This window comes from Delphinus delphis, chromosome X (genome assembly GCF_949987515.2).
Source record: "Delphinus delphis chromosome X, mDelDel1.2, whole genome shotgun sequence".
In the NCBI taxonomy this organism is placed as follows: domain Eukaryota; kingdom Metazoa; phylum Chordata; class Mammalia; order Artiodactyla; family Delphinidae; genus Delphinus; species Delphinus delphis.
In genome coordinates, this window is record NC_082704.1 from 89355989 (window position 1) to 89383118 (window position 27130).

The 27130-nt window shown below is 40.1% G+C and overlaps 1 protein-coding gene and 1 non-coding gene across 2 annotated transcripts in view; both read right to left on the bottom strand.

Annotated features, from left to right (window-relative positions):
• The window catches only part of MAOA (monoamine oxidase A), a 75860-nt gene that overhangs the window by 27371 nt on the left and 21359 nt on the right, over window positions 1–27130 (bottom strand). The window contains exons 3-5 of the mRNA XM_060001670.1: window positions 20352–20489; window positions 1107–1211; window positions 323–414 (exon numbers count right to left, since the gene is read on the bottom strand). Coding sequence (XP_059857653.1) covers window positions 323–414; window positions 1107–1211; window positions 20352–20489 — 335 coding nt within the window. The remainder of the gene's footprint in view (window positions 1–322; window positions 415–1106; window positions 1212–20351; window positions 20490–27130) is intronic.
• TRNAK-CUU (transfer RNA lysine (anticodon CUU)) lies at window positions 6544–6620 on the bottom strand. The gene has a single exon. It is a non-coding gene; the product is annotated as a tRNA-Lys (tRNA).

Genomic DNA, 27130 nt, shown 5'->3' on the forward strand with positions numbered 1-27130 from the left:
CCAAATTGCTTCTGTAGCTGACCTCTATATTATCTGAAAACACAATTACTTCTTTTATTGCAAAGCACACAACCGTTTCATTAAAAAAAAAAAAGTTCAGCTTCCTTCACCTACTTTTCTTCTTATGTTTTAGATTCATTTTATGTTCAATCCTGCTCTGAGTGTCTAAAGGGCCCCCAAAGTTGCTACTGATGGAAAGGTCATTAAGTTTCCTCTTAACTTTTTTCCTGTAACTTATGAAGAAAAACACTGCAGTTCAAGATAGGATAGGAACGATCTGAAGGGAAGATTAAAAAGAACTGTTTTAAATAGTCAAGGTTACTTTGTCCAGCAGATTTTTTCGATGAGATCTTTCATGGTCATCTTATCCCATTCCTCTGCATGTGGTGCCTCCCACGGTGCATCAGCTGGAATCTGCAGAGAAAGAAGGGCCCATATTTAGGTCTGATGGTTACTGCCCACTGCCCTGCCAAGAGGCCCTCAGGAAAACCTCTGAAAACTGGTTTCTCTGTCTATGTTGGACTGTGTGATTGGCATAGAATTCTATGTATAGATAGTGGTGGGTTTGGGATGGATAGCTCTTTGGATTCTATACCTTAATGCTGTTGCCAGAATAATAATAATAATACATATATATATATGTATAAATTAATATGTAATTATGATGGTCAACATCATAATTATTATTGAAAGCTAACACCCATTTTAAAACTTTGGGGAAACGAATCCTTCTCTCCTTTACTATCTCAAGTGGCATAACATATGGATAAGATCACTATAAGTAGGACTCCCGGCAAAAATATGTCACATAAATTCCCAGTGGCATAGGTTGAAAACACAGGCACACACATTAGTATCAGAGACATGTGGGTTTGAATCCTGTCCCTTGTTGTGTGGTCTTGGGGAAATTATGTAACCCCTTGGCACTGATTTTCTTCATTTGTAAAGCAGAAATACTACCAGCTTGGCAGAGTTGTTGGGTACACTGGAAACGATATGCATCACCGTCCAGAGCAATGTTCCCTGCACTGCGGAAGGATGGATACTAAACATTTGCTGTTGATATTTCAGTAACAGGTCATGTGCAAGCTGCACACACACTTTACCTCCTTTCCCATGTTATCCATTGTCCGCCACAGATTGTTGTAATCCAGATAGGCAATGGGATTCCACACTGGAGGGAAGGCACCCCGAAATGGATAAGTTCTCCCCTGTAACATTTAAAAGCAAAGGATAATACCTTAAATTAGGATGACATTCAAAAAATCCCAAACCAACCAGCCTACGAGCCATTTTCAAGGAAACAGGATCCTCTACTGTGTCAAAAACATCACCTTTGACGGACAGTAAATATATTTGACCTATACAGGCCCCAAATTTCAATTAGATTAGCAAGATTTCCCTGGTGTTATATTACCCGTTTTTAACTTACAGGAAATAATAGCCTTGAACTTGTTTCTACTTACATAGAATAAACAAACAAACAAACAAATAAATAAATAAAGGTAGCTCATCCCGGTATCTCACATTGATGCCACAATATTCTCAGCTCCTGAGTTCCTATCTAATCTCTTTGAAAGGATGTTCCCACTCAGATGAGAGCAGGATGATGACATGGAGGACTGTCTTTGGACCACATACAGGACTGGAATAACAAAGTGAAATATCTCAAACTATGTCTTAAGGTTCACACAGGCTAAATAAAGACTGACTAGACTATGGACCATGCCCAAAGTCAAGAATCAAAATATTAGAAATGTGGAATAATGGGCATTTGCCATTTTGGGTTGTCCAGCATCTGTTCCCCTTTCCTAGTAAGCACTTTGGTTTCTTCTTGGGAAACTGAATCTTCTCCTCTGTGAATAGATGTGTAGAAAGGACAGTCCTGGGTACCATCTCCCATTCCAGAAGGCGATGGATTAGATTCTTTCTATCGCCTCGGCCAGGCTGTGGGTCTGTGATATGAGTTTGGCCAATCACACACTCTCAGAGGACTCTGACCCTTCAGTGGGTCACCCAAGCACAGAAGAAAGTTGACTCTGGGTTCTCCTTCCCCATGGCAGCACGCTGAGCAGATAGATGCTTCCTGCTCTAAAGACCATGGTTGTGGTTCCTGCCCCTAAATTGCTAGAGTTTCCCTGGTCTCTGCCCATTCTCAAGTGTGGCCCTTTAGCCTCCCATTGATTTTGTGGGCCCTCTGATATCCTTTCAGTAAATCCTCTCTCGTGAGCCTGAGTTGGTTTCTATTGCTTGGTACCAAAACCTCCAACACAAAGACAGCTAATTATTAGCTGCCATTTACTTCATTTCAGTTGTGTGACAGGCACTGTGCTACTGTGAGGGGAGGGTGAATCCTTAGGAAAAGAGAGCATGTCTAGATAGTTTCTAAGACTTTATTTCCTTTTTTTTGTTTTTGGTCGCACTGCACAGCTTGCAGGATCTTAGCTCTCCGACCAGGGAATGAACCTGTGCCCTCTGCAGTGGAAGCACAGAGTCCTAACCACTGGACTGCTAGGGAATTCCCTTTATTTCCTAATTTAATTCCTTTTTCTTTAAAACATCTTGTAAACCTTCATAAGGTGAAAACATTGTCTATTAATACAATTTTGCACAAGATTTTGACTTTATCAAATAGAAACATATTCAATATTTGTAGAAAGGCTATTGTGTGCACTGAACAATATTAAGAGCTGGATTTTAAGAAAAGGGCTAAAACAAAACTCCTGACCATCAAGGCAGGGACACGAGACATAAGAGCATTTGCATTCATGTGCGCACATTCATACACACACACTCCAACTGAGTAAGGATATATGGCAGATATTAAGTGACAAAGAAGTAATTTTCCCTTCCACAGTAGCAAATTCAAATAACCTTGGCAGATTATGTGACCTGATTTCTTATCTGAAAATGCTATGCTGCAGTGCTCCAATATAACTTTTTAAGACTCCAAATCCTTTATCATCATCACTACCACCATCACCGCCATTATTACTAACATTTATTGAGATCTTTTTCTATGCCTGCTACTGGCCTAAGCTCTTCATGTGCGTTATCTCATGTAATGCTCACCCCAACCCTCTGGAGGCAAGAGCTATTAATATTCCCATTTTATAAATGAGGAAACTAAAGCCCAGGGATATTAGCTAGAAAACAGTAGGACAGAAATTTCCTGCTCCCAAAACCCTTGTTTATAAATCTTGAGATTTCTAGCTTCCTATATGGTTGATGGAATGTTGAGATAGTTTTGTCCTAGAGACATCTTAAACTTCCTGATTAAAAGAAAGAGAACTTTGAAATATGAAACTTATCAGCCTTCCACACATCTTTTATGTTTCTAAGGAATAAACAAGGAAACTAAGAAGCTCTGGGGTAACAGGGTCAACTTTGGAAAATGCAGAAGTATGTTCTGAGAGAAACAGGCAGACACAAAAATAACTATGGAGAGGAGAGAGACTGGGTTAAGCAATAGATCACGGGCAGCCTTCAGAACAGTTGGTTCTTGTTATAATTCTTCCCTTAATCGAAATGGGGAAAAATCTTTATGTTCAAGTAATAGTCTCATACCAAACTGATCTTTGCTTTGAAAAAATTTGTTTAAAAAAACCCTTCAATATGCTTAATCATCTGGGGACATTAAGTACTATAAATAAAATTCAACAAAATGTGTCCCACATTCCCAATGAACTTCTTCACGGGATGATACCAACCAGAATATGATTTCACACAAGGTCCTAAAGACCCCATGATCTGAGCTTTGATAAACAAAGAGAGGTGGCAGGAGAGGTGAAGAGTTCAGGGAAAGAGAAGGTCTAGACTGGCAATCTTTTATAGAAATGGGAGCCATGGAATATTTTAAAAGAAGATCATAAAGGCCCACCATGACGTTAATTTTTATCCTGTTGACAGAGGCACCAAGTTGATAAAAGGACTTCATGAGTGTTTCACTCTTAGCAGTTTTTGGTTTTTCTACTCTTTTTTTTGGGCTACGTTGGGTCTTTGTTGCTGCGTGGGCTTTCTCTAGTTGCGGCGAGCGGGGGCTACTCTTCGTTGAGGTGCGTGGGCTTCTCACTTTGGTGGCTTCTCTTGTTGAGGAGCACGGGCTCTAGGCGAACCAGCTCAGTAGTTGTGGCTTGCAGGCTCTAGAGCGCAGGCTCAGTAGTTGTGGCGCACGGGCTTAGCTGCTCCGCGGCATGTGGGATCTTCCCGGAACAGGGCTCAAGCCCGTGTACCCTGCATTGGCAGGCAGATTCTTAACCACTGCACTACCAGGGAAGCCCTGGCTTCTCTACTTTTATTCCACAGAAAAATCTAAATTTGCTAAAGAAATGCATGTATGTGGGAACAGGCACGTACCTCTTCCTTTCTCACAAGCCCCTGGAAGGCTTATTTCCTCCATGCCCTGCGTCTAAACTAAACAACTCAAGACTACTTTTTGCATGTGTAAATCTCTAAAGTAGGGCAATGGGAGGGCCCGGAGACGGCTCTTGGTTGGGTGAGAACTGCTTCCAAACAGACCTTCTCAGTATCTTAAATGTGATTCTATAGTTTTGTCACAGAAGTGTCAGCTGTTTTGCAATCCTAAACCACTTCTCAGCAAGAAATGCCTTTAAGACCTAAGAGTGTGAGGCAGGATCTCCTGGAATACTTCTACATGGCTACTGCTCTTTAAAAATAAAAATTAAAAAAAATCTTGGGTAAAAGTCAAGTTCCATTTTGTGCCTATACTATGAAACCTTCCTACCCTTACTAAGCGGCCTTTAATCTCTAAAATGTCTTTGACACAGCAGAAGTTGATGTCGAGTAGAATACAGTGTCCCTGGAATTGTGCCCCAAATACTTAAGTTCCTTTGAGAAACCACACCTTCAATCTACCAGTGTTCATAATAAAGGGAGACTATTGCCAGGAGAGGACAGTTTTTTTTTTTAATTTAATTTTTTTTATTTCTTGGATGCCCGCCCAATTAGGGCAGGGGGAGGGCGTTCTTAACACACTGATGCTACTGAGCAAGCTATTTTATGTTATTAACATTTTATTATAAAATATGCCATATATGATAAAAATAGACAGCTTAAAGAGGAATAATAGAAATGAACAACCATGTGCACACCATCCAATTTGAGAAGCGTGATATCACCAAAAATTTAGAAGTACACCATGTACTTCTCCCCATCACGTCCAGCTCCCTCTGCACAAGAGGGAGCCACTGTAGTGAATTTTGTGTTTACCATTCCTTTCCTTTTCTTCCATCTGCCCTGTATACATACGTAGATGATACACTGTTTTGTTTTGCCTATTTTTGAGCTTTATATAAACGGACTAAGACACACACTAATGTCCATTATGGAGCGGTGAAAATGAATAAACTGTGAACAACACCAATCAACATGGATGTATTGATATGTTTAAAATATGTTGGTGCGGGAATTCCCTGGCAGTCCAGTGGTTAGGACTCAGTGCTGTCACTACCGGGGCCCCGGGTTCAATCCCTGGTTGGGGACTAAGATCCCACAAGCTGTGCAGCGTGGCAAAAAAAAAAAAATGTTGGTGAAAGAAGCAAGTCAAAGGATACATGTAGTATGAGTCCATTTATATAAAGCTCAAAAATAAAGAGAGGACAGTTTGTGGCTCCCACATCATTCTTTATTGTTGGTCCTATAAGATAAGCCAGCAAGTAGCATTCACCGATTGGCATGTTGGAGAATTTCAGCTCTCTGTACTTTTATAGTTTAGTTAAATGAAAGGAAATGAGTGTTGGGACTTCCCTGGTGGAGCAGTGGTTAATAATCCACCTGCCAATGCAGGGGGCACAGGTTCGAGCCCTGGTCCGGGAAGACCCCACATGCCGCGGAGCAACGAAGCCCATGCGCCACAGCTACTGAGCCTGCACTCTAGAGCCTGCGAGCCACAACTACTGAAGCCCGTGCGCCTAGAACCCGTGCTCCACAACAAGAGAAGCCACCGCAATGAGAAGACCGAGCACCGCAACGAAAAGTAGCCCCCGCTCGCCGCAACTAGAAAAAGCCCGCGTCCAGCAACGAAGATCCAACGCAGCCAAAAATAAATAAATAAATTTATTAAAAAAAAAAAGGAAATGAGTGGTATTAAAGAATATCATAGGCCACGGAGGAAAGCTGCCAAATATTTTTCTTTAATCATCTTGAAAATAAACAGTTATGTTCTGCATTGATTTAGGAACATGTCTGCCCAACCCATACGAATCCCTTGGCACCCTTCTAGTCCCACTGTTTTGTGACAGGCCTGTAAGAGAAATCTTTTGGTGGCTTATTTTCTATAGTTCATAACAACGCTTTAAATAAAGAAATCATCCAAAAAGAGACCCATTAAATAATATCGTATTGTATTAGTAGTTAAAAAAATCATCTTCTTCCTCTTTCTCTATGCAGGTAGACAAACTCTTTTCAAACATTATACATAGTGCTACTTTACCCAGAAAAAGCCATCATAATCGACATGGAAACATCTATCCTACCTTTTTTTCTTTTTTTTTTGGCCATGTCACGAGGCTTGTGGGATCTTAGTTCCCCAGGGACCAGGGATTGAACCTGGGCCCTCCACAGTAAGAGTGCCGGAGTCCTAACCACTGGACTACCAGGGAATTCCCATATCCTATCTTAATGTATTGGTTCTCCCAAGTGGCCGTCTGGTTCCTCTGCTCTTCTTTGCAAGACCCTTTCTTCTCTCATCTACTGACTCCCCTGGGGTCTGATCCTCAGCCTTCCTTGGCCCATCCATTTCCCTGGGGAACTCATCCATCGTCTGGATTTATTATTATTATATTTGCACAGTCTCATGGTTTGCATTTTTCATGCCTCTGCTCCCTCTACCTCTCACACAACTTCAAGGGCTAGCAGCACATTCCTAAGTTCATGACCTGATTTTCATCTTATGCTCAGTCCCCTCTCTTAGGACTTGTACAGCTAAAACAATGGGCACTTGAGTTGTGCAATCTCATCCCTGGAAAAAGAGAGTCATTACACTCAGGTGTAAATAATGCCATAACATCAAGAATAAAAGGTTTCAAATGCATTGTTATGCCATCTTTCCCAAGGGACTCTAGGTATATATGGACATTACAAACCAACCATTTAATAGAGAAATAATATGAGTTCTTCTGGATGCTCTTGGGTAAGTAAAGATAACTGAGAGGGCATTGAAAAAAAATATTTTTCCTCTTTCACAAATGCCATTAACTCAGGAGAACTAGGCAGTTAGAAAAAAGATGAAAATATTACACTGTGAGGATGAGCGGCTGTTTTTCTTTAACAGCTTTATTAAGATATCATTCACATACTCTATAATCCATCCATTTGAAGTGTACAATGCAATGCTTTTTAGTATATTCACAGAGTTGTGAAACCATCACCACAGCTAATTTTAGAACATTTTCATCACCCCAAGAAGGAACCCTTACTCGTTAAAAGTCACTCTCCATTCTCTCCTACCCCATTTTGAAGAACTGCCAAACTATTTTGCAAAGCAGCTGCCACCCTTTTACATTCCCACCAGCAATGTATGAAGGTTCCAATATCTCCATATCCTTGTCGATTCCAGTCATCCTGGTGGATGCAAAGTGGTATATAATTGTGGTTTGGACTTGCATTTCCCTGATGACTAATGATAGCCAAAAGTCAAATCTGGCTTGGTGAGTGGAAGGTCCTATTGTTGAGCCCATACATTGTCTCCGTCCTTGATGCCATGGCCACTTTGTATGTGGGCCCACTGAGCAAGTGATAGTGGAAACAGATGGTGTGATGGCTTTGTACTGTGTCAACTTGTTCAGGCTGAACTGGATTTCCCAGAGTTTTCTTTCCTATATATTTCTGGTTAGGGTCACAAGAGAGATTCTTATGGGAAATTTAGAGAGTAAAAGTGAAGGAGCCACTCATTTTGTAGTTCACACACATTATTGCTGATTTTCATGGCATGAGATAGCGTCTGGGCCTGCAACTACTCCACCCTTCTGGGATCCTCCTTCAGCTTCTACAACTTCTAGGCCTGGTATATGTATTTAGCACTATGATGAAGGGTCCTGGCTTCTGCAAGACATCCACAGTGTCAAGATCAGAGGCAACAAAGACTGACCTGGACTCCAGCTCACGCTTGTGGGTTGCAGGTTGTTCTTGCTTTCCTCCATCATACATCTATCTTCCCTTCCTGACTGCCTGCCCTTCAAGCTCCAGCATCAGATGCAAAGACAAGAGCCTTACAAAGCCTCCCACAATTAGGTAAGGCCAAATCCCTATAATAAATCCTTTAATAGTTTTGCTTATCTCACTGGACTTTGATTATCCTAAGGATGGATCATCTCGCACCTGATTATTAAAGCTTACTCTGCAGCAGATGCCCAACGGTCAGCATTCAACATGGGACACAAGGGCAATCCCAGCCAGTGAGGGACAAGGATAAATTATCTCAGCTTCTCTGTTCTTCATGGGGCAATTCTTTGGCACATTCCACACAGTTCCTCAGGGAGAACTAGGGGGAATTGAGCCTCAGTTGCCCACAGCTGTAACAACTCATTAACCCTTTATTGGCATTTATTCCCTTCCCTCCTATAACACTGTCTTCAGGCTCCATATCTGGAGGTTGGTAAAGTGCTATATTGAGATCCCTTGGATATTCTGAGTGATATACACTCCTATAGAGAGTCTGGGGGGAAATATGTCTTATACCGAAGTCTACATAAGTTGGTATTGGTGTTTGATGTGTATAGTACTTGAGTGGAATAGCTGAGACATTAGAGCGTAGGTGGACAGACCATTTTGAGAACTTTTTCTTTGGGGACCTAGAGTTTTTAGGGAAAGGTACTCTTCACTGTTACCAGATTTGATCTAGAAAGATCAGTATCACTCTCTAGTGAGAATGAAGGGGCTTTGGTCCCGGTAGAGTAGTGGTTCTCAACCAGGAGTGATTTTGCGCCCCAGGTTATATTTGGCAATGTCTGGAGAAAGTTTGCGTTGTCACAACTGGGTGAGGGATGCTGCTAGATATCCTACAATGCACAGGACAGTCCCATTACAACAAAGAATTGTCCAGTTCCAAAAGTCAATAGTGCCCTGGTTGAGAAACCCTGCTGTAGAGTAACATATAAATGTGAGTGAGTATCACTAACTTTTCTGGAATCCTACCCTTTCCATTTGCAAGATTCCTGGATTTGTAGCAGAAGTTGCCTCAAAATAACTCAGGGTGCAGGGTATGGGGATCCTGCCGTCAGGCCTACTAAATTAGGGGTGTGTGGCCAGGCTATCTATGTTTTTAACAAATCCCAGGTAATCCTAATGTTCACTAAAGCTTGGGTCTTATCACATTATAGTGTTTGTATAAAATTCCTCTTATTCATTTAGCTATGCATGTTGTCAAATTATTTGAATGAAGAAAAGTAAAAATAAAAATACCTACACCATTTCTTTTTAGTCCTTATCTCTATTAAACTTCAAAAAAGACTAAAGGAAATGGGGACTTCCCTGACAGTCCAGTGGTTAAGACACTGCACTCCCAATGCAGGGGGCCCGGGTTCAGTCCCTGGTCAGGGAACTACAGTCTGCATGCTGCAACTAACAGAGCCCACATGCCGCAACTAAAGGAGCCCACATGCCGCAACTAAGACACAGCGCAGCCAAATAAATAAATAAAATTTTTTTTAAAACTTAAAAAAAAAGACTAAAGGAAATGATGATTTCTGTTATGGTTGTCCATTTTCTTCATTAATATTTATTTCCTCTTAAATCTTTTTCTTAAAAAATCTTTTAGTTACTTTACTCTTCTTCCTTACATTTTTGATTTTACTATGTCTGGATTCCATGTCTGATTTCTCTTGCTTTTCACTGCTCCAAGGTAAAATCTTGTGATCATAATAAGTGAGATGCATCACAGGGCGGTACATTTGGACAGCTTTTGATAAATTTAGCAAGTTCACTATGTCTTTGAAGATATTCAGAGGTCCACATTATATATGTATTAAGTTTTTAATATATATGTAGATGTACAGTAGGCATATCTTTGTTTTATTATGCTTCACTTCACTGCACTTCACAGATGCTGTGTATTTTTTTTTTTTTTTACAAATTGAAGGTTTATGGCAATCCTGTGTTGTCAGATGATGGTTAGCACTTTTTAGCAAAAAAAATTTTTAAATTAAAGTACGTACTTTTTTTTATACATAATGCTCTTGCACACTTAATAGACTACAGTATAGTGTAAACATAACTCTCATATGCACTGGGAAACAAATTTGTGTGGCTCACTTTATTGTGATATTCACTTTATTGCAGTGGTCTAGAACCGAACCCGCAATATCTCCGAGGTATGCCTGTGTGTGTGTGTGTGTGTGTGTGTGTGTGTGTGTGTGTGTGTGTAATTTGTTTAAACCCAGCTGGTACCTGGCAGAGGCAGAGTTCATGTCTCCATGCTTTTGGTTCAGGCTCCCCCGGCCCCTACCTCTGTGCCTCAGTCTCCATGTTAGAAAGATTGGACCTGCAATGCCACTGAGCTGGATCCTCCATCGAGAGCCTATTAGGATGTGCTTCTAGGCCTGGAGGTTGTAGGCATGAGTGAATATTGATATGAGAGAGACATGGTCCCAAAGATCTCACCTAGCTGCCTAGGTCGGAAACCACTTCAGCTTCCTCTGATGCACTAGAGCACTTTGTTCATTGCCCATGGCACTTTGCCATTTTCTACAATGTATTAAACGAAATTAAGTACATGTCTTACCTTCTGGACTAGTCTCAACACACCTGAGAAGGACTATGCCTCATTTCCTACATTGCCTTGTAAATACCAAGGTTCTAAGAAACGCTTATTAAATGAAGGAATAAAAAGAAGGGTGGAATTCTTGCTTTTTTATAGCCCATCTCATATCACATCTAGTTCCCCCAGGCCCCAGAAAGGGTCCGCTCTCTTTCTACACAAATGACCCCCTCTTTTCCCGCCTCAGACAAGACCTTCGAATGAATGCCAATTTTGCACTGATTTTTCCATATCAATTCACAGGCATACCTTTTCTAAAATAGTCATAATCAATATTACCATCAAATTTACTAGAATGCACTATGTGTAAGGTGTGAAGGGAAGAGAAAGATGGGAGACTCACTTTCTTAGGGAACCTAAATCCCTAAAACCATTTTCTATGTTTGCATTTCTCACTCTGATCTTTCTGGGTGCTATATGAAGATGAGTTCCATGGTCATAAATCTGGGGAATCCTGGTTTATAGTTCAACAGCTTTTGTTTTTTAAATTGCTGGTCCTCATAAGACTCCTAATTTGCTAATGGACATCTTGGCTCTCAAAGATAGGATTAGAATATGGAGCACTTCCAAAATTTATCTGACCAACAAACCTCCTCTTTCGCAAAGCACTTTTGGGATTAATATTGCTTGGAAAATATTCCCTTAGGCATGCTTTCTTCATATTCTGGCTAGCACTGGTAGGGGCCTGAGAGAACACAGGAAAACATAGGCTAGAAAGAAGACCTACAATAACCAGAATATTTTCCAAATGCTACAAATGGGAATAAATTCTCACACATACCTCTCCTGCACAAAAGGGTACATCATCCCACAATACTGAGTCAAATAGGAGAAATCAAATGAAGTTGTTAGGGGAACCATTGACCGAAACCGCCTGCCCTGGCCAGGCACCATAGTAACCACTTGCTTGAGTTATCTTACAGCAGGAGGTCCTAGTAAGGAAGGCAGAACTAACAAGCTACCACCAACTAGAAGAATTCGGGAAAGGTCAAAAGGAGAGAGGAAATGCCAGTCCACATGGCCTACCATCTTCCCAGAATTCTTCTCGCTGGAATCCATCTTGGCTGAGCGATGCACGCGCCACCAGGAAGGACCCTGAGTCAGAATGAGTGGCCAGAGACAACCGGAAACTAACCCCATCACCATAAAACCCCAGACTGCGAGCCACGTGACAGAGCAGTTCTTCTGGGTTCCATTACCCTGCTGCTCTCCACCCAGGCACCCCTTCCCAATAAAGTCTCTTGCTTTGCCAGCATGTGTGTCTCCTTGGACAATTCATTTCCGAGTGTTAGACAAGAGCTCACTCTCGGGCCCTGGAAGGAGTCCCCCTTCCTGCAACAAAATCACTTGTACATCTAGCTAAAACTGCAAGTGCTTTGTGCTGAGTCTCAGGTCTGGGCTCTGCCCCCTTGGAACAGGGCAGTATAGAGGAAAAATACATCAGAGCAGGTGGAGAGGGTCCAGGGCAAAGCAAACTTCTTGCCAGAGAGGCTGTTAACTGAGAGTATTCACTTTGTGTATCCCAGTGACTGGGTAGATGCAGCCCTGCCCCTCTACTGGATGGAGTTACCTCAGTGATGGCTCATGTGATCACAATAGTAGAGATGTGATAAGGGCTTGCACCGGGAGAGAGGGTGGACCAGCAGCCATAAGATTCTTAGCACAATCTTCCCAACATTTGGACATCAGAAAAGTATTTTTTAATACACTACAGATTGGGGGAAAGTCACAGATACTCAGGACTTCTTGGGTGTGTGCCCAAATAATTATGTAGATTAGCAAGTGACTGCACCCATGTCTGTGTCTCAGGGTTTCCTTTTATCACCTGCTGCTGGTCAGGAAGTGTGAGCCAGTAGTGATTGCCTCCCACGTCTCTAAAGCCTGACGCTTTTTTCAGAGACATTTATCTGTTGGGTATGGCTATGGAAACTAGGACACTGGGTACTTTGGCAAACACACAAAATTAAATCTCAGCCTGAGGTTCACTGTGTATCGTTTGAGTCTGACAAATTACATGAGAGCTATGGGAATGAAAGCAAATGGACTAATAGTTCGGTAATTATTTTCTTTGTGTGAAAAACCTGATATGAGTAAAGTCTTTTAAATGAAAAGGACCCAGTTCAGCAGCTTTTGGGATCAAAGTGTTGATTACATTTAACTATAATTAACACTCAAATTTTCTGTGATTCCACCTAGAATTTTCTTCTTCTAGTTGCACTAAACCCAAGCACAAGGCAAAAAAAAAAAATGAAGTGCTATGAAAACAATACTGCGCTGTTCAGATATAAAGTATCAACATTATTTCCATTATTTGTCTCTCTTCAGTTCCAAGTTCTGTGTCTGCTAAGGTTAATTATCAACTAGGCTTTCACATCTGTCTGTCGTCTGTCTGTCTGTCTCTGTCTCTTTCTCACTCACTTCTGTAGGACCTTGAACCAAATACTTGCATTCTTACAACTTTCTCCTATCTCTAAAGTAAGAATAACTGTCCCTAAAACTCTGAGATCCACTAGGTTTTCAAAAGGTATTCGTTCATTGAATTTGACACAAGTGAAAAAGCTTGGAGTCCACACCTGAGACAGAAGGCTATATAGTAGCATCGATCTTGTGAAGTGGCAGGACAGGGCAATGACAGGAAAGACTTTCTGGCAGGGTCAGTGGGACAAGACAACTTCCCTTCTTCAGGAGGCCCAGAATGGACAAGATATGGGATTTGAAACTGAGTAGGACCCTGTGGGGGTCCTCCCTGTAACAAATCCTTTCCATGGCCCCATTTCTACTTCGTAGGAAATAGGCTTCATTCAGCCTCCTAGACCTTCCCTAAGTTCCAAAGGGCAGATTCAAAGAGTTGCTAATTAGGGGAGGAAGGGGGATGCAGAAACAAAGGAGGAGCAGTCAAGAAACAATAGTGCATACTGAGCCTGCGCTCTAGAGCCCAAGAGCCACAACTACTGAGCCTGTGTGCCACAACTACTGAAGCCTGTGCACCTAGAGCCCATGCTCTGCAACAAGAGAAGCCACCACAATGAGAAGACTGCACACCACAACGAAGAGTAGCCCCTGCATGCTGCAACTAGAGAAAGCCCGCATGCAGCAACAAAGACCCAGCACAGCCAAAAATAAAATAAATGAATAAATAAATTATATATATGTTAAAAAAAAGAAACAATAGTGCAGCGATGAAAGCAGGGTCCTGGTTCCTGCTCAAGGAATATACACAACAATATCTTTGAGTGCTTCTGCAGGAACTAAGGTCCCCACCCAGGTGGAGGATGGTAACTTCAGGCTGAGCACAGAGATTCCTGGAGCACCGCCCTGTTACCTCACCACCCACCAATCAGCAGAAAGTCACACACCCTGCAGCCCTCACTCTAAATTTTGCCTATAAAAGCTTCTATCCGAAAACCACTGGGGAGTTCAGGATTTTTGAGAATGAGCCACCATTCTCCTTCTTTGGCCCTGCCATCAATCTTTCTCTGCCCCAAACTCCGACGTTTCAGTTTGTTTGGCCTCACTGTGCATTGGGCCCTGGAACTTGCGTTTGGTAACAGATTCATAGGGCATTAGGGGTTTTTTAAAGGTTTCAACTATTAGAAGGCTACTCTGCAAAAGTTTATGATTAAGGCTTTTGGTTGGGGTATTTGGGTGTGTGCTCTGAGGTGGGAATAGGGGCTACAGAGGGAGGAAGTAGAAAGCAAGGATGGGGGAGCCTGGGGGCGATATGAACCTCAAACTGGCAACTACATTCTAATCTGAAAGGTCAGAACCTCTAGGAGTTGCGTAATCACAGAGACTAGAGCAGTTTCTCTTGAGGAAGCTGCTTTTATGTTTCATTCTATTCACAGGGTTCTTTTTGCCATTAACCAAAATGCCAGGGCCCCACTTGAGGAGGTGATCGAAAAGTTCCACAGCCTCAGTGAGAGAAATGCTTTGTGTCTGACCTAATCCCCTTTCTATGCTGCCAGTGAAGGCCACTCCAAGGCAGGAGGGTGACTTTAGACTAGTCCTCAATGAATGGCTAGAAAATGCCTTCTGTAGTGAATTACTTCCTATTAAAAATGAATGAAAGGAAGATGAAAAGCATTCTGTGGATGGTAGCACAACAATATGAATGTACTTAATGTCGCTGAATTGTCCACTAAGTATGGTTAAGATGGTAACTTTTATGTCTATTTTATCACAATTTAAAAAAAAATAAATGAAAGGGGAAAATTGAATCATTAACCTGACTTTGCTATATAGTGGGCTGTCACTTCAACTGAGTAGAAACTTCATTCTCTAGAAACTAAATCTGAGATTTACTCCTGAAAGTTTAGAGGAAAAAGAAAGGAGCCTTTGAGAGAAAATGGCTAATGCCGACCTAGCTTTCTAAACAGTACAAGGCTTTAAGAGTAATTTCTGTCATTAAGCTTTCCTATGATCCACAGGAAGTAAATGAAGTCTTTTAAAAATGGAGAGAAAAAAAGAATGGAAGTTACTAGCAACTGTTTTTTACAAGCTATGTCTATATATCTTTATACTGAATACTTGATAGATTAGAGTGAAAATATATAAACATTTTGAGTCTCTCTGCTTTTAAAATCCTACGTATAATTATAGTTTAGAGAAAAAAAATCCCTTTTGTATTACTTCATTTCTATGATCAACAAAGAATTTTTTATCATGAACACAGGCCCATTACCACTTGGCTGTCCTTACCTAATTGTCTTTCTTCATCTTCTACTCTGACTTATACAAATTACTTTAAATCCTCTTTTTTTCTTTTTTAAACCAGGCAGAGTATAATGGCATAAAGTAAAATACTCTTATCTAGATCATACTTTGATTATTAAGTTTACATAAGTCACTTATGAAAAAGAATATACAGCCAACAATTCCAAGCCATGCCCCAGACCTCTAGCCTTAGTATTTAAACACAATAATAGAATCCGTCTTCTTCAGCCTGCTGAGCCTAACTGGGCTGGCCTCAGGGTTTCTCAGGAGTCAAGCGCTCACTGAAGGCCAGAGGGGGACCAGATCTATGGCTCAGGATACAAGAGAAGAGGCCACACTAGTGAACAGTACCACGTATGACTCCTAGGCACACCCACTCCCCTCCAACCGCTGGAGTCCACAGGAGCCCTTACAGCTAAAGTAGCATCTTAGGACTCCAAAGCCTGTTGGGGTAAGGTGATTTTTGTCATATCTTGGAGCAGTTTATTAAAGGGGTTCACAAGTCAACTCTGCTCACAGAATAAGGAACGATGTGATATAACTCACAGAAACTGGGCTCAAGAGATGGAAAGCCTCACTTTGGCTCCTAATCTCTCTGAGCCTCAGTTTTCTCATTTGTAAGATGGGAGAAATAATGCTTATTACCTCAAAGGATCATTGGGAAGCTCAAATGTAACACAGGTATAGGCACATTACAGATGGAAGGCAACACCAATGCACAAAGCCAGGAGGGATGGATCTAGGTGATTAAAAGAAAGACACGAGGGCTTCCCTGGTGGCGCAGTGGTTGAGAGTCCACCTGCTTGATGCAGGGGACACGGGATCGTGCCCCGGTTCGGGAAGATCCCACATGCCGTGGAGCGGCTGGGCCCGTGAGCCATGGCCGCTGAGCCTGCGCATCCGGAGCCTGTGCTCCGCAACCGGAGAGGCCACAACAGTGAGAGGCCCGCGTACCGCAAAAAAAAAAAAAAAAAAAGACACGACAATCAACATCCCTACAAGAGCCTAACACCTTTGGCTTCTTGAGTTTCCTACTGAGAGGGGTTGAAAGTGAAAGTATAATTTTCTTTGACAAAAGAAAAGAGTTCTATGAGTTGGTATGGAAAGGTGTTAAAAGCAGCTTAAAAATATATCGTCCCGAATCCAAAGGAAACACCCTATTAGAAGCAAGAGGTCAAAGACGCAGTTATATCTGGAAGCATTAAGACAAACTGATAAAAAGTACATCCTCTGCTTTCAATACAGCCTACTGGCTAAAACAAAGTTCACCTCTTAGCAACAACAAAAAAAATTACTTAGTATTCCAGAACACGCACGTTCTGAAAAGCCTGTGATTTCAGTCGTTGGCATAGAAACATGGAGTAAATGGCTGTGGGAAGAACAGAACGAATACTCGGAAAAATTGCTTGCTGAGCTGTTACTATCAGGAAAGCCTATGTTGTTTTAAATAAATCTTTATCACACCATTCTCTAAAAACAAATGTGTGGTCTATATTTATAGTCTTGATTTTTATTTAGAGAGGATGTGAAAAGCAGGGAGAAAGTGAGAATGCATGAAAATGTCAATGTCTCCTTTAAAGTAGTTCCTGCAAAATGCCTTGCTCCATCTCTGGCAGTGTTCTCCCTCTTGACACCCTACCTGCATTATTATGATCTGGAGGAACCCATGGAAAGAAAGAAAAAAAAGAGGAATCAAGTATTTCTTTCTTCTTCTCCAAGACCTGGCACTGCTAAACTTAAGTCTCCACAACTCAATGAAACTAACTCATAAAACGATCGTAATGATGGTGCATCTTCTTTACTAATGCAAGTAATCAATCAATCGATGCAAGAGGCATTCAAGTCCACCTGCTTCCTTTTTTTTTTTTCTGGTAATTATTATACCTGCTTCCTTTACACCTTCCAAAAGAAAAGAATCCATAGAGAACACTTTAAACATATCTAGCTGACACCACTTCAAAGCCACCTTTTAGGTTAAAGACATGATTAATTTATATTAACTTCACAAATCAGATGTAGTCTCCGAAATAAAGCCATATTGAATTCACAACATTCATAAAACCTGCTCACTGTAGGAACCAGTCAAGAACCCTATTACATGAGAATCAGGATCTACTAAACCAGAATTAGAATAGAGATTCTATTCACAAGATCCATGAAGGATAAAGGCAGAAATGTTAGCGAATATTATTTATTTACTGATCTCCTCCCTTGAGATGGCAAGCTCCATGTGAGCAGAAACTTGGATCATGTATCCACCACTGTATTTCCAGCCTACAACAATATCTGGTACAGAGTTGATGGTCCAGTAACGACTTACTGAAACAGTGAATGAATTTAGCACAACCATATGAACCTTCTAAGAATGAAGCAGATAGACTTAGTCTCTGGGGGAAGGGACAGGTTGGAAAACACCACCTAACATCGGTCCCCAGTGCTTCTGAGGCTCAGGCTTGGAACGTCACATAGTCATGTCAAAACTTGCACTGTAAACACGATCTAGCAAAGGTCAAGAATAGTTCTCTGGTGAACACTAAAAATCATCCTAGAGTAGGTTGAAACTGGATGCACTACAGCCTGCTGACAGAAGAAACAATGGAAGCATTCTTTAAGGCTGCACATCAGGAAAATTTAAGACCTGAAGCAATCTGGATCATAAAGAATATGGCTTGGTTTAACTAGACAGTGGCAATCTTCCAGTGATTCACCCACTTCATTTCAGTGTTATTTACAGAAAAGAATACACTGTATTAGATTACAGAAGCTGGGGTTGTCACGAGAGCTGATGCAGAAAGTGTCACAAAAACAATTTGCACTATTAACCCAATCCACTATCATGCCAGGGGGAAAATGCCTTTTCTTCCCTAGAAGCGAACAGAACAGTGAGAGTTGAGATATTCTTAAGTAAGTGGAATTATTTTTTGCTATATAGTTTATCATCAGTCTTACCTGGAATAGTTAGATGAATATCTTTCTGCTTTTTCCCTAATCTGGCCTCCTCACTTTCTAGTTTCCTGGTCATTATAAAAACATCCACTACCCTGAGTATTTCTCATTGCAGAAATGATATGATTTATTAGAAACACTAAAAGAAAGGCACTTATTCAGATAAAATAAATTAATCTCTAACTGATGCACTAGTTTTTTACCTTAACTTTGCTGTCTACCTTGGGTGAAAATATGTGTTCCTTGGCAGGGTAAAGTATGTGAGAGGACGGTTTAATGGTAAGTATTTATTTATTTGCTGCACTGCGCGGCTTGCGGGATCTTACTTCTGCAACCAGGGATCAAACCTGGGCCACGGCAGTGAAACCACCAAGTCCTAACCACTGGACCGCCAGGGAATTCCCTAAAAGTATTTCTATTCTTCATCTTTTTATTAGATGAGATTGTCTTAAATGAAAAGAACAGTGTTTAGCATCTTAAATATGTGTGCTTATTTGTAAGTAAATCCTAAAATTCATGAAGAGCGTATGCTCAGGGGGTAGGCAGACCATTACTAGTTTTATACCTTTGTTCAAGTCACTTTACCTCACTGAACCTCAGTTTTCTCCTCTGTAAAGTAGAGCATAAGTTTGCTCAGATTCCAGGATAATCATCAGACTCATATGCTTCCCAGTTGGACTAGACAGTGAATTTATATGACTGTTTAATTAGCAGTTGAGTGCAAAGGATTTGGTTTCTCTCCCTACATTAAATATGATAATACAGGTAAAAGTGCTCCATAAAGGTTAGTTGCTATTACTCTTACCTTCGTTATCACTTACTAGTCTGGGTAAACAACATGCCGTGCAGAGATGACAAAGTGGGGAAGCAAAGGAGTTTTTCCTTTTTGATCATGGCCTGTTGAAGCCAGCATTCATAAACACTTTGTATAATTCTTTTGTAGTTTCTTCTTTTCTCCCTTGACCTCTGAACCTAGTTTTTCTAAAGGCTATTGGTTTGTTTTTTCATGTGTCTCACTGCCAGACTTTCCCAAGCATCCCAAACCAACCCAGATCAGCTATCAGAGTTTCCCAAGATTCCTGATCTCCCTGATTGCACATCGGTGTGCATATACTTCAAGTATCTTTCACTCCCTGCTCTGAAAGGCCCTGAAGATGCCAGACCCACATGATTGCTGCGGTGGAGTGGAGGCTTAAATGTGTCTGTTGAGAAGTGATGTGGTTACTGGTGTGGGAATCCTGGCATTAGAATGAGTAAATAAGCCCTGTCCTGATGACTCTAGTTCCAGGAAATGGGCTACAATGTCAGATCGGAAACTTGATTTCTCAAGGCACATTTCCAGACTCCAGCTGCTCCATGTTTGGCTTCAGTAAGAAAGAATAACATGGGCAACAGCTGCTGTTTCTTGAGTGGATATCAGCACTTAGAGTTTAAACAATCTCTTGTTTAAACAGTAGGAAACTGCATAACTGAGCTAGACTTCCCAAGAGTCATGGCTAGGTGCAGAGAAAATGATCAAAGTGTGCAAAGAAATGTCAGGTAAGGATGAGGATGAATGACCCATTCAAAGTCTTAGGTGCCTCAGGGGCTGCCTGGGCTCTGTGTGTGTGTGTGTGTGTGTGGTCTATTTCTGGTGTCTCCCCCACCTCCAGAGGGAGGGGAAGGAAGGAGTGTAGCCTTCAAGGGCCACAGTGGGTGAGGTGGAGGAGAACCAAGCTGAAGCATGACCACTTGCAGTGATTCCAGGAGTCCGCAGGGATTTTTTAAAAAGAAGAAGAAAAGAAAGGCAGAGTACTACTTTAAAGCTGAGAACCCACTTTTATGATTACTTTGAGAAAAAACAACTAAAAGCAAAACCAAATGCTTCCCCAAATAAAATGCTCCCCTATTGGTCAGTTGAGTAAAACATCAGGCTTACCTTGACATATTGAACAAGACGCTCATTTACGTTCACTTTGTAAGTTTCTAAACCCAGTTCCTTAGATAACCGTAAGATCCTGTTCTGGGTTGGTCCCACATAAGCCCCGCCAACGTCTACGTAATCAACATGTTGGTTCTGTAGAAACAGAAAAAGTGTCCAGAAGACTTCAGTTAGAACTCTAAAACATGTTTCTATGCCTTATAAAAAATAACCCTGTTTACTTTTTACAATTTAAATGTGCCTTACATCTCTCTTATAAAGTGCCACTGAAAATAGCAAATCTTTCTACTCTACTCCAACCCTATAGTACAATCATCATTAAGCAATCCCATTTGTTGAGTTATTGGTGAGGCTGATTCAGCAATAACACGCATAAACAATAAAGAACACTGTAGTACGCCCTGCCGATCTAGATCCTTTTCAAAGCATTTAGCTTTATTTTCTATGCTTTTCTTTGGGGTTGTTGCTGGAGGGGTCACCCAGAGTTTTATTAGACCTAATTCTCTGATTTCCAGCAGATGAAATCTTCAATCAGCCCACACTGGTGGGCTCCTGATTCTATTTTAAAACACTTGCAGGGAAGAATGCATCATAGGAAAAGAGTACCAAAAAGTATGAAAAGATTCATACACCTATAAAATATTTTATAAATATGCAAACCTTCCTCCATAAACCAAAATTTACTTTCCTCTTCTTAAGTGCACTTTTCCATTTTCCCCAGCTTTTTTAGTAACACATTTCCCCATGGTTTAATCAATAAATTGTAAAAAAATTAATAAATAAAATAAAATTGTGCATTGGTGAGTAATAATTCCTCCATGTGTTTGTAATAACTTCTTATGGGTCTGTTTCTATTTTGTTGTTTATACCAGTTCTAATTCGCGTTGCCGTTTCTCCTTGTTTGCCTGATTATTTTTTATTGTGTCCCACTGACTGAATTTGAGAAAATATAGAAATTATCTGAATCCTGGGAGGATTATATCTTTCTCAGAGAGGATTTATGTCTGCTTCTGCCCAGCATCTGGGGACACTAACAATACTAGATAACTTTATTGCATTTTGTGTGCCTGAGACAATTTGAAGGCAGGTTGAAATGCAACGTGGCCTAGTCCTTTTGCTGTTCACCCTTAGTGCTAGGACGCAGTCCAACCCAAAGCACAAGGAGTTTACCAACACATCCCTCCATATACACATACTTTGGTGGGCTCTGGACTTGACCTTCAGTTGCCCTAGCTTTGTAAGACTTTTGAAAAGTACTTCTCAGTCTCTCACTTGCTTCTTCAGTGGTCAGCAAACTCTCACCTCTCCACCCCCAGGGGAAAAAGCAAGTCAATGTTTTCTGGACGTTGGTCTAGTGATTCTTCACTATCTTGTTAGCTCTCTGATGCTTTGAAGGTGTGTGTGTGTGTGTGTGTGTGTGTGTGTGTGTGTGTGTGTGTACACAGTGCAATTTGTCTAGTCTCCTTATATGTAGTGGAAGGGTTGGGATAATTTACCTAATCTGTTATTTCCAGAAAATCGATTGTCTAGAATTATGCAACCTTGCCTTCCTGGGGTAATATAACCTGATATTATCTTTCCATTGCAAGATATGCTTTGCTAACATTTTGTTTCGAATTTTTATATCTGTGTTTATAAGTGAGACTGAGATTGCCCCATGATTCTCCTTTCTTCTCCAGCCCTTGTCTGTTTTCTTGTATTACAGTACTGTTAATCTCATGAGTTAGAAATCATACTTCCTTCTATTCTCTAGAAGGCGTTAGTATATAAATAGAATAATCTCTTCTTTGAACATTAGGTAGAACACACCTGTAGAGCTATCTAGGCTTAGTGTTTTCATTGTGGGAAAAATTTAAATTACAGGTTCAATTTATTTTGTGGTTAAAGCACTACTCACGTTTTCTATTTCTTAAATTTCTTTCTATTCTTAAATTATATTTTCTCATCATATATACCTTTCATATGTTTCAAAACTATTGCTTTAAAGTTCATGACCTCTTCTTTTCATTTATTTATTGTTTATTGTATCAGTAGTTATATCTTCATTTTCATCCCTTTTATTGTTTAGAGATGTCTCTTTTTCCTTTTCCTTGAAAAATCTTATCAGACACTTGTCTAGTTTTAATAGGACTCTTCAAAGAATCAACCTTTGTTTCATTGATCATCTTTATTGAGTATTTTCTATACCATTGATTTATGCTCTTTTTTCCTCTTTTTTGGATTTTTTATACTCTTAATTTTCTAATTCCTTGCATGCTTAGCTTATTCATATTGAGCCTTTTGTTCTTTTCTAATACAAAAATTTAGGCTATAAATCTTCCTCTAATATGGTTTTAGCTACATCCACAACTTTATTTTAGTATTTCCATTATTGTGCAGTTTTAAGTATTTTCAAATTTCCATTACAATTTCTGTCTAGATCCATGTTTCTAAAAGTTTTGTCATGTTTTAATTTCTACAACTGGAATTTCTTTAGTTATCTTTCTGTCATAACTGCATTGTGGTCAAAGAATATGGATTATATGATATCAATCCTTGAGGCTTACTTTATGACCTAGCACATGGTCGATTTTCAAAGATTTTCCATTTCTGCATGAAAAGAACATAGTCTTCTGTTAAGTAATATGCATGTTTTATACATGTCCATTAGAAAAAGATTAATTGTGCTCAGCCTTTGTTTGCTTCATTTATTATTGACTTAGAAAAGTATGTTAAAAATCCCCTACACTGTTGGGCATTTATCTTTGATTCCTGTCAATTTTTGCTTTATATTTTGAGGCTACATTATTCAGTATATACAAGTTTAGAATTGTTTGGTCTTCTGGGTCTTTTATCACTATGTATTGAAACTTAATTCAATGAAACATTTTTTTTGTTTAAACCTTATTTTGTCTGATATTAATATAGGTAAAATAGCTTAGATTAGTATTTGTATACTATCTCTTTTTCTATCCTTCGGTTAGAGTTTTCTTTATTCTGACATTTCCCCCCTTTTAACTGAGAAGTTTAGCCCATTTATATTATTATTTCTTTTAAAATGTCTTAACTTTACTTATTTTATTATGGCTTTCCATTTGTCCCACTTTAACAGTTTTATGCCTGATTTCTTCTTTTGGATTAAGGGTTTTCTTCCTTTTGTTTTAAGTTTTTCTTCTACTTGTTTGGAAGTTATACTGTCAGGCCTATTTTTTTTCTAGCTATATTAACATGCATACTTAATATATTCTAAAGTTTATCAATATATTATCTTTCTATTGAAAAATACAAAACCTTCATGCATCAACTGTGATCAACCTTCTTCTAATCTGTAAACCATAAAAGTACCTTACTTCAGGTTTATTTGTCTCCCAACAAATTTGACGTTATTTTGTTTTATTCTGTTGATGTTGCTGAATTTTATTTAAATATTTACCAGTATCTTTGCTCATTGTCTCCTCTTAAATTTCACACCTTTAATTTGTTATCATTTTCCTTCTTCTTAAAACACAGCCTTTATAATTTCCTCTAATCTGGGTCCTAAACTCTCTATTTTTGTCAGTCTGATAAAAAGATAGTTCTAGCAAGTAACAAATTCTGGTTATTTTCTCTTTCACTCTCAGAACAGTGAAGATATTGTTTATCTTCTGGCATCTATTTTTGCTGTTGATGGGTCACTCAACAGCAATCAATAAGTCTAATTATTGATTTTTTTCAGAGTATGCGTAATTTGTCTTTCTCTTTTTTTAAAAAAATTACTTTTAGACTTAAAGGAATTTTTTTAAGATCTCTTTTCTTTGGTATACTGCAGCTTCTGTGTGCGGGTGAGAATTTCTTTTCCTTTTTCATGCTGTGGACTTGTTAGGTTTCCTGGTATCTTCCAACAATGCTGGAAAATCCTCAGCCATTGTTTTTTCATACCATCATAACACTATCTTTCATGTCTTAGTTGCTCCTGCCCTTGCCCCACATAACGTATGTTCCAATCTTTATCTCTGAACTGCATTATAGATAATTCCTTCTGATCTAGTTCACTCATTCACTTCAGCTATGTCTAATACACTGTTTAATCTGTCCCTGAGTTTTTTCATTTTAATCAGTACATTTTCATTTCTAGAAACTATTTTTAAACTACTTGATCTTTTTTTTAAGTTTCTTTTCCCTGCTGCTAATTTTAAGCACGTCTTTTCTTTAAAACATGCTACAGTAATTTTTTATTCTGTGTATACTTCAACTATTGCAAAATCTTTCTGGATCATTTTTTCTATTTATTCTCCTTTAGTGCCTTGTTTCCTTGTATGCTGTCACTTTTGACTATGAGTTGCTGATTTTCCTTAGAACTTTTTCTGTGTAAGTTATTTGAGGCCTGGGTGGAAATGATTTAAGTCTATTTCTGCCAGCCACCTTGGCACTTTAAATATTCTGTCCAAGGTTTTTCACACCATATAGGTAGTGTAAATTTAGATTGAAGCCATGGATGAAGGCAAGCTTTATTTTCCTCCCTTTTAGAAGGGTAAGGTTTATTTCTCTTTCACTTTCATGTACAGAGTATAGCACAGGGGATTCCAATTTGGAGTGTTTCCTATTAAATTCCCAGGTTCTGGATTTTATTTCCTGTTCCCTGCATGCCATACAGCCATCACAGTGGAATTGCAGAGTCTTCAGGGTTCAGCAGACATTCAAGGTGAAAGTCAAATTTTGAGCTCATTTAATCCCTAGGCTTCATGTTTTTACTTTGCTTTGGGGATTCATTAGTTCATTCAACAACTATATCTTGAGTGCCTACAAGGTGCCAGGTACTGTTCAAGAAACTTCTGTTACATCAGTGAACAAAATAAAAATCCCTGCTCTCAAGGGGTTTTCGTTTAGTAGGAAGAGACAGAAAATGAACCACAAACATAATAAATAAGTATCTTAGAAGTTGATAACAACAGTGAAAAAGAAAAAAAAACAACTAGAGAAGGACAGGGCAGATTGAAACTGCAGAGGAGAGAAGGAAAGATTTCAGCTTCAAATACAAGGGACATGTAGGCCTCTGAGAAAAGGTGATATTCGCGTAAAAGACTTGAAGGAGGTGTGGGAGTTATCCATGTGCATATTTGGGACAAGAGCGTTTCTGGCAGAAGAAAGAGCCACTGCAAAGATTCTAAGGGAGAAATCTGCCTGGTGTGTTCAAAGAACACAGGCCAATGTGTCTGGAACAGAGTGAGCAGGGAAAAGAGAACTGGAGATGAGAGTAGAGAAGTTGCAGGGCGGGGGTGGGGGGGGAAGGAGGAAGATCATGGTACGTGTCACAAGACATTGAAAGGACACTGGCTTTTACTCTGAGTGAGAAGGGCAGCCTTTGAAAGGTTTTGAGCACAGAAGTGCCAAGATCTGACTTAAGTTTGAAAGGCTCATTCTGGCTGTCGCACTAAGGCTAGATTATAAGGGACAAGGGTAAAAAGCAGGGAAATTATTTAAGAGGTTGTTGCAATAATCTGCCCTAGAGATCATGGTGGCTCCCACAGCTGGGCGCCACGGAAGTGGAGGGAAGGGTTGAATTCTGGGTATATTTTGAAGGCAGAGCCAAAAGAATTTCCTGACAGAATGAATGTGGGGTCTCACAGTGTTGAACATGACTCCGAGTTTTTTTGGGAGTTGCCATCCTCCTTTACCGGGAAGGCTGCTGGAATAGTGTTCTTTTTTTTTTTTAATCAGTTTATTGGATTTGTTTGTTTCTTTTTTTAAATATAAATTTATTTGTTTATTTTTGGCTGTGTTGGGTCTTCTTTGCTGCACACGGGCTTTCTCTAGTTGCGGTGGGAGGGGGCTACTCTTCGTTGTGGTGCACGGGCTTCTCACTGTGGTGGCTTCTCTTGTTGCAGAACACAGGCTCTAGGCACGCAGGCTCAGTAGTTGTGGCTCGTGGGCTCTAGAGCGCAGGCTCAGTAGTTGTGGCACACAGGCATAGTTGCTCTGCACGGCATGTGGGATCTTCCTGGGCCAGGGCTCGAACCCATGTTCCCTGCATTGGCAGGCAGATTCTTAACCACTGCGCCACCAGGGAAGCCCCTGTTTCTTTTGTTTTATTTTGCTATTGAGTTGTATGAGTTCCTTATAATTTGTTATTAACCCCTTATCAGATAGATGGTTTCCAAATATTATCTACCATACTGGTTGGCTGCCTTTCATTTTGTTCATGGTTTCTTGTGTGGGGGATAAGCTTTTAATTTTAATTTAATTTAATTTATTTATTTAGGCCATGCCACACGGCATGTGGGATCTTAGTTCCCCTACCAGGGATCAAACCCGTGCCCCCTGCAGTGGAAGTGCAGAGTCTTAACCACGGGACCACCAGGGAAGTCCCTAGAATAGTGTTCTTGATGAAGAAGAAAAGAAATTCAGTTTGGATGTGTGAAGTTTGAGATGTCTGTTCAACATCCAGGAGATCTGCAAACTTCTAACTTCAGGGCAGCACAGTATATTTTATTCAGCATTTTATTTTAAGAGGGAGAGTCAATCAGGCTTCCACTCTGCCATAATACCAGAAGTGACCTGTTCCTTTGACTTCTTTCATCTGTCCCTCATATAATCCTAACTTTCCCTTTTACTAACTATTGGTGTTGTGCTCTAAACCTTCTCTAGTCTCCAACATCCTTTTTAAGACAGGAAGCGCAAAACTGAAGTCAGTATTCCAATAAAATTTAACAAAGACAGTAACCGAATTCTTGGGAGTTTCCAAAAAAGATGTCTTTAGAACACAGACACTATTTAAAGTAAATAATCCTAAGTGAAGTAGTAAAAAGCATGAGGCGTTT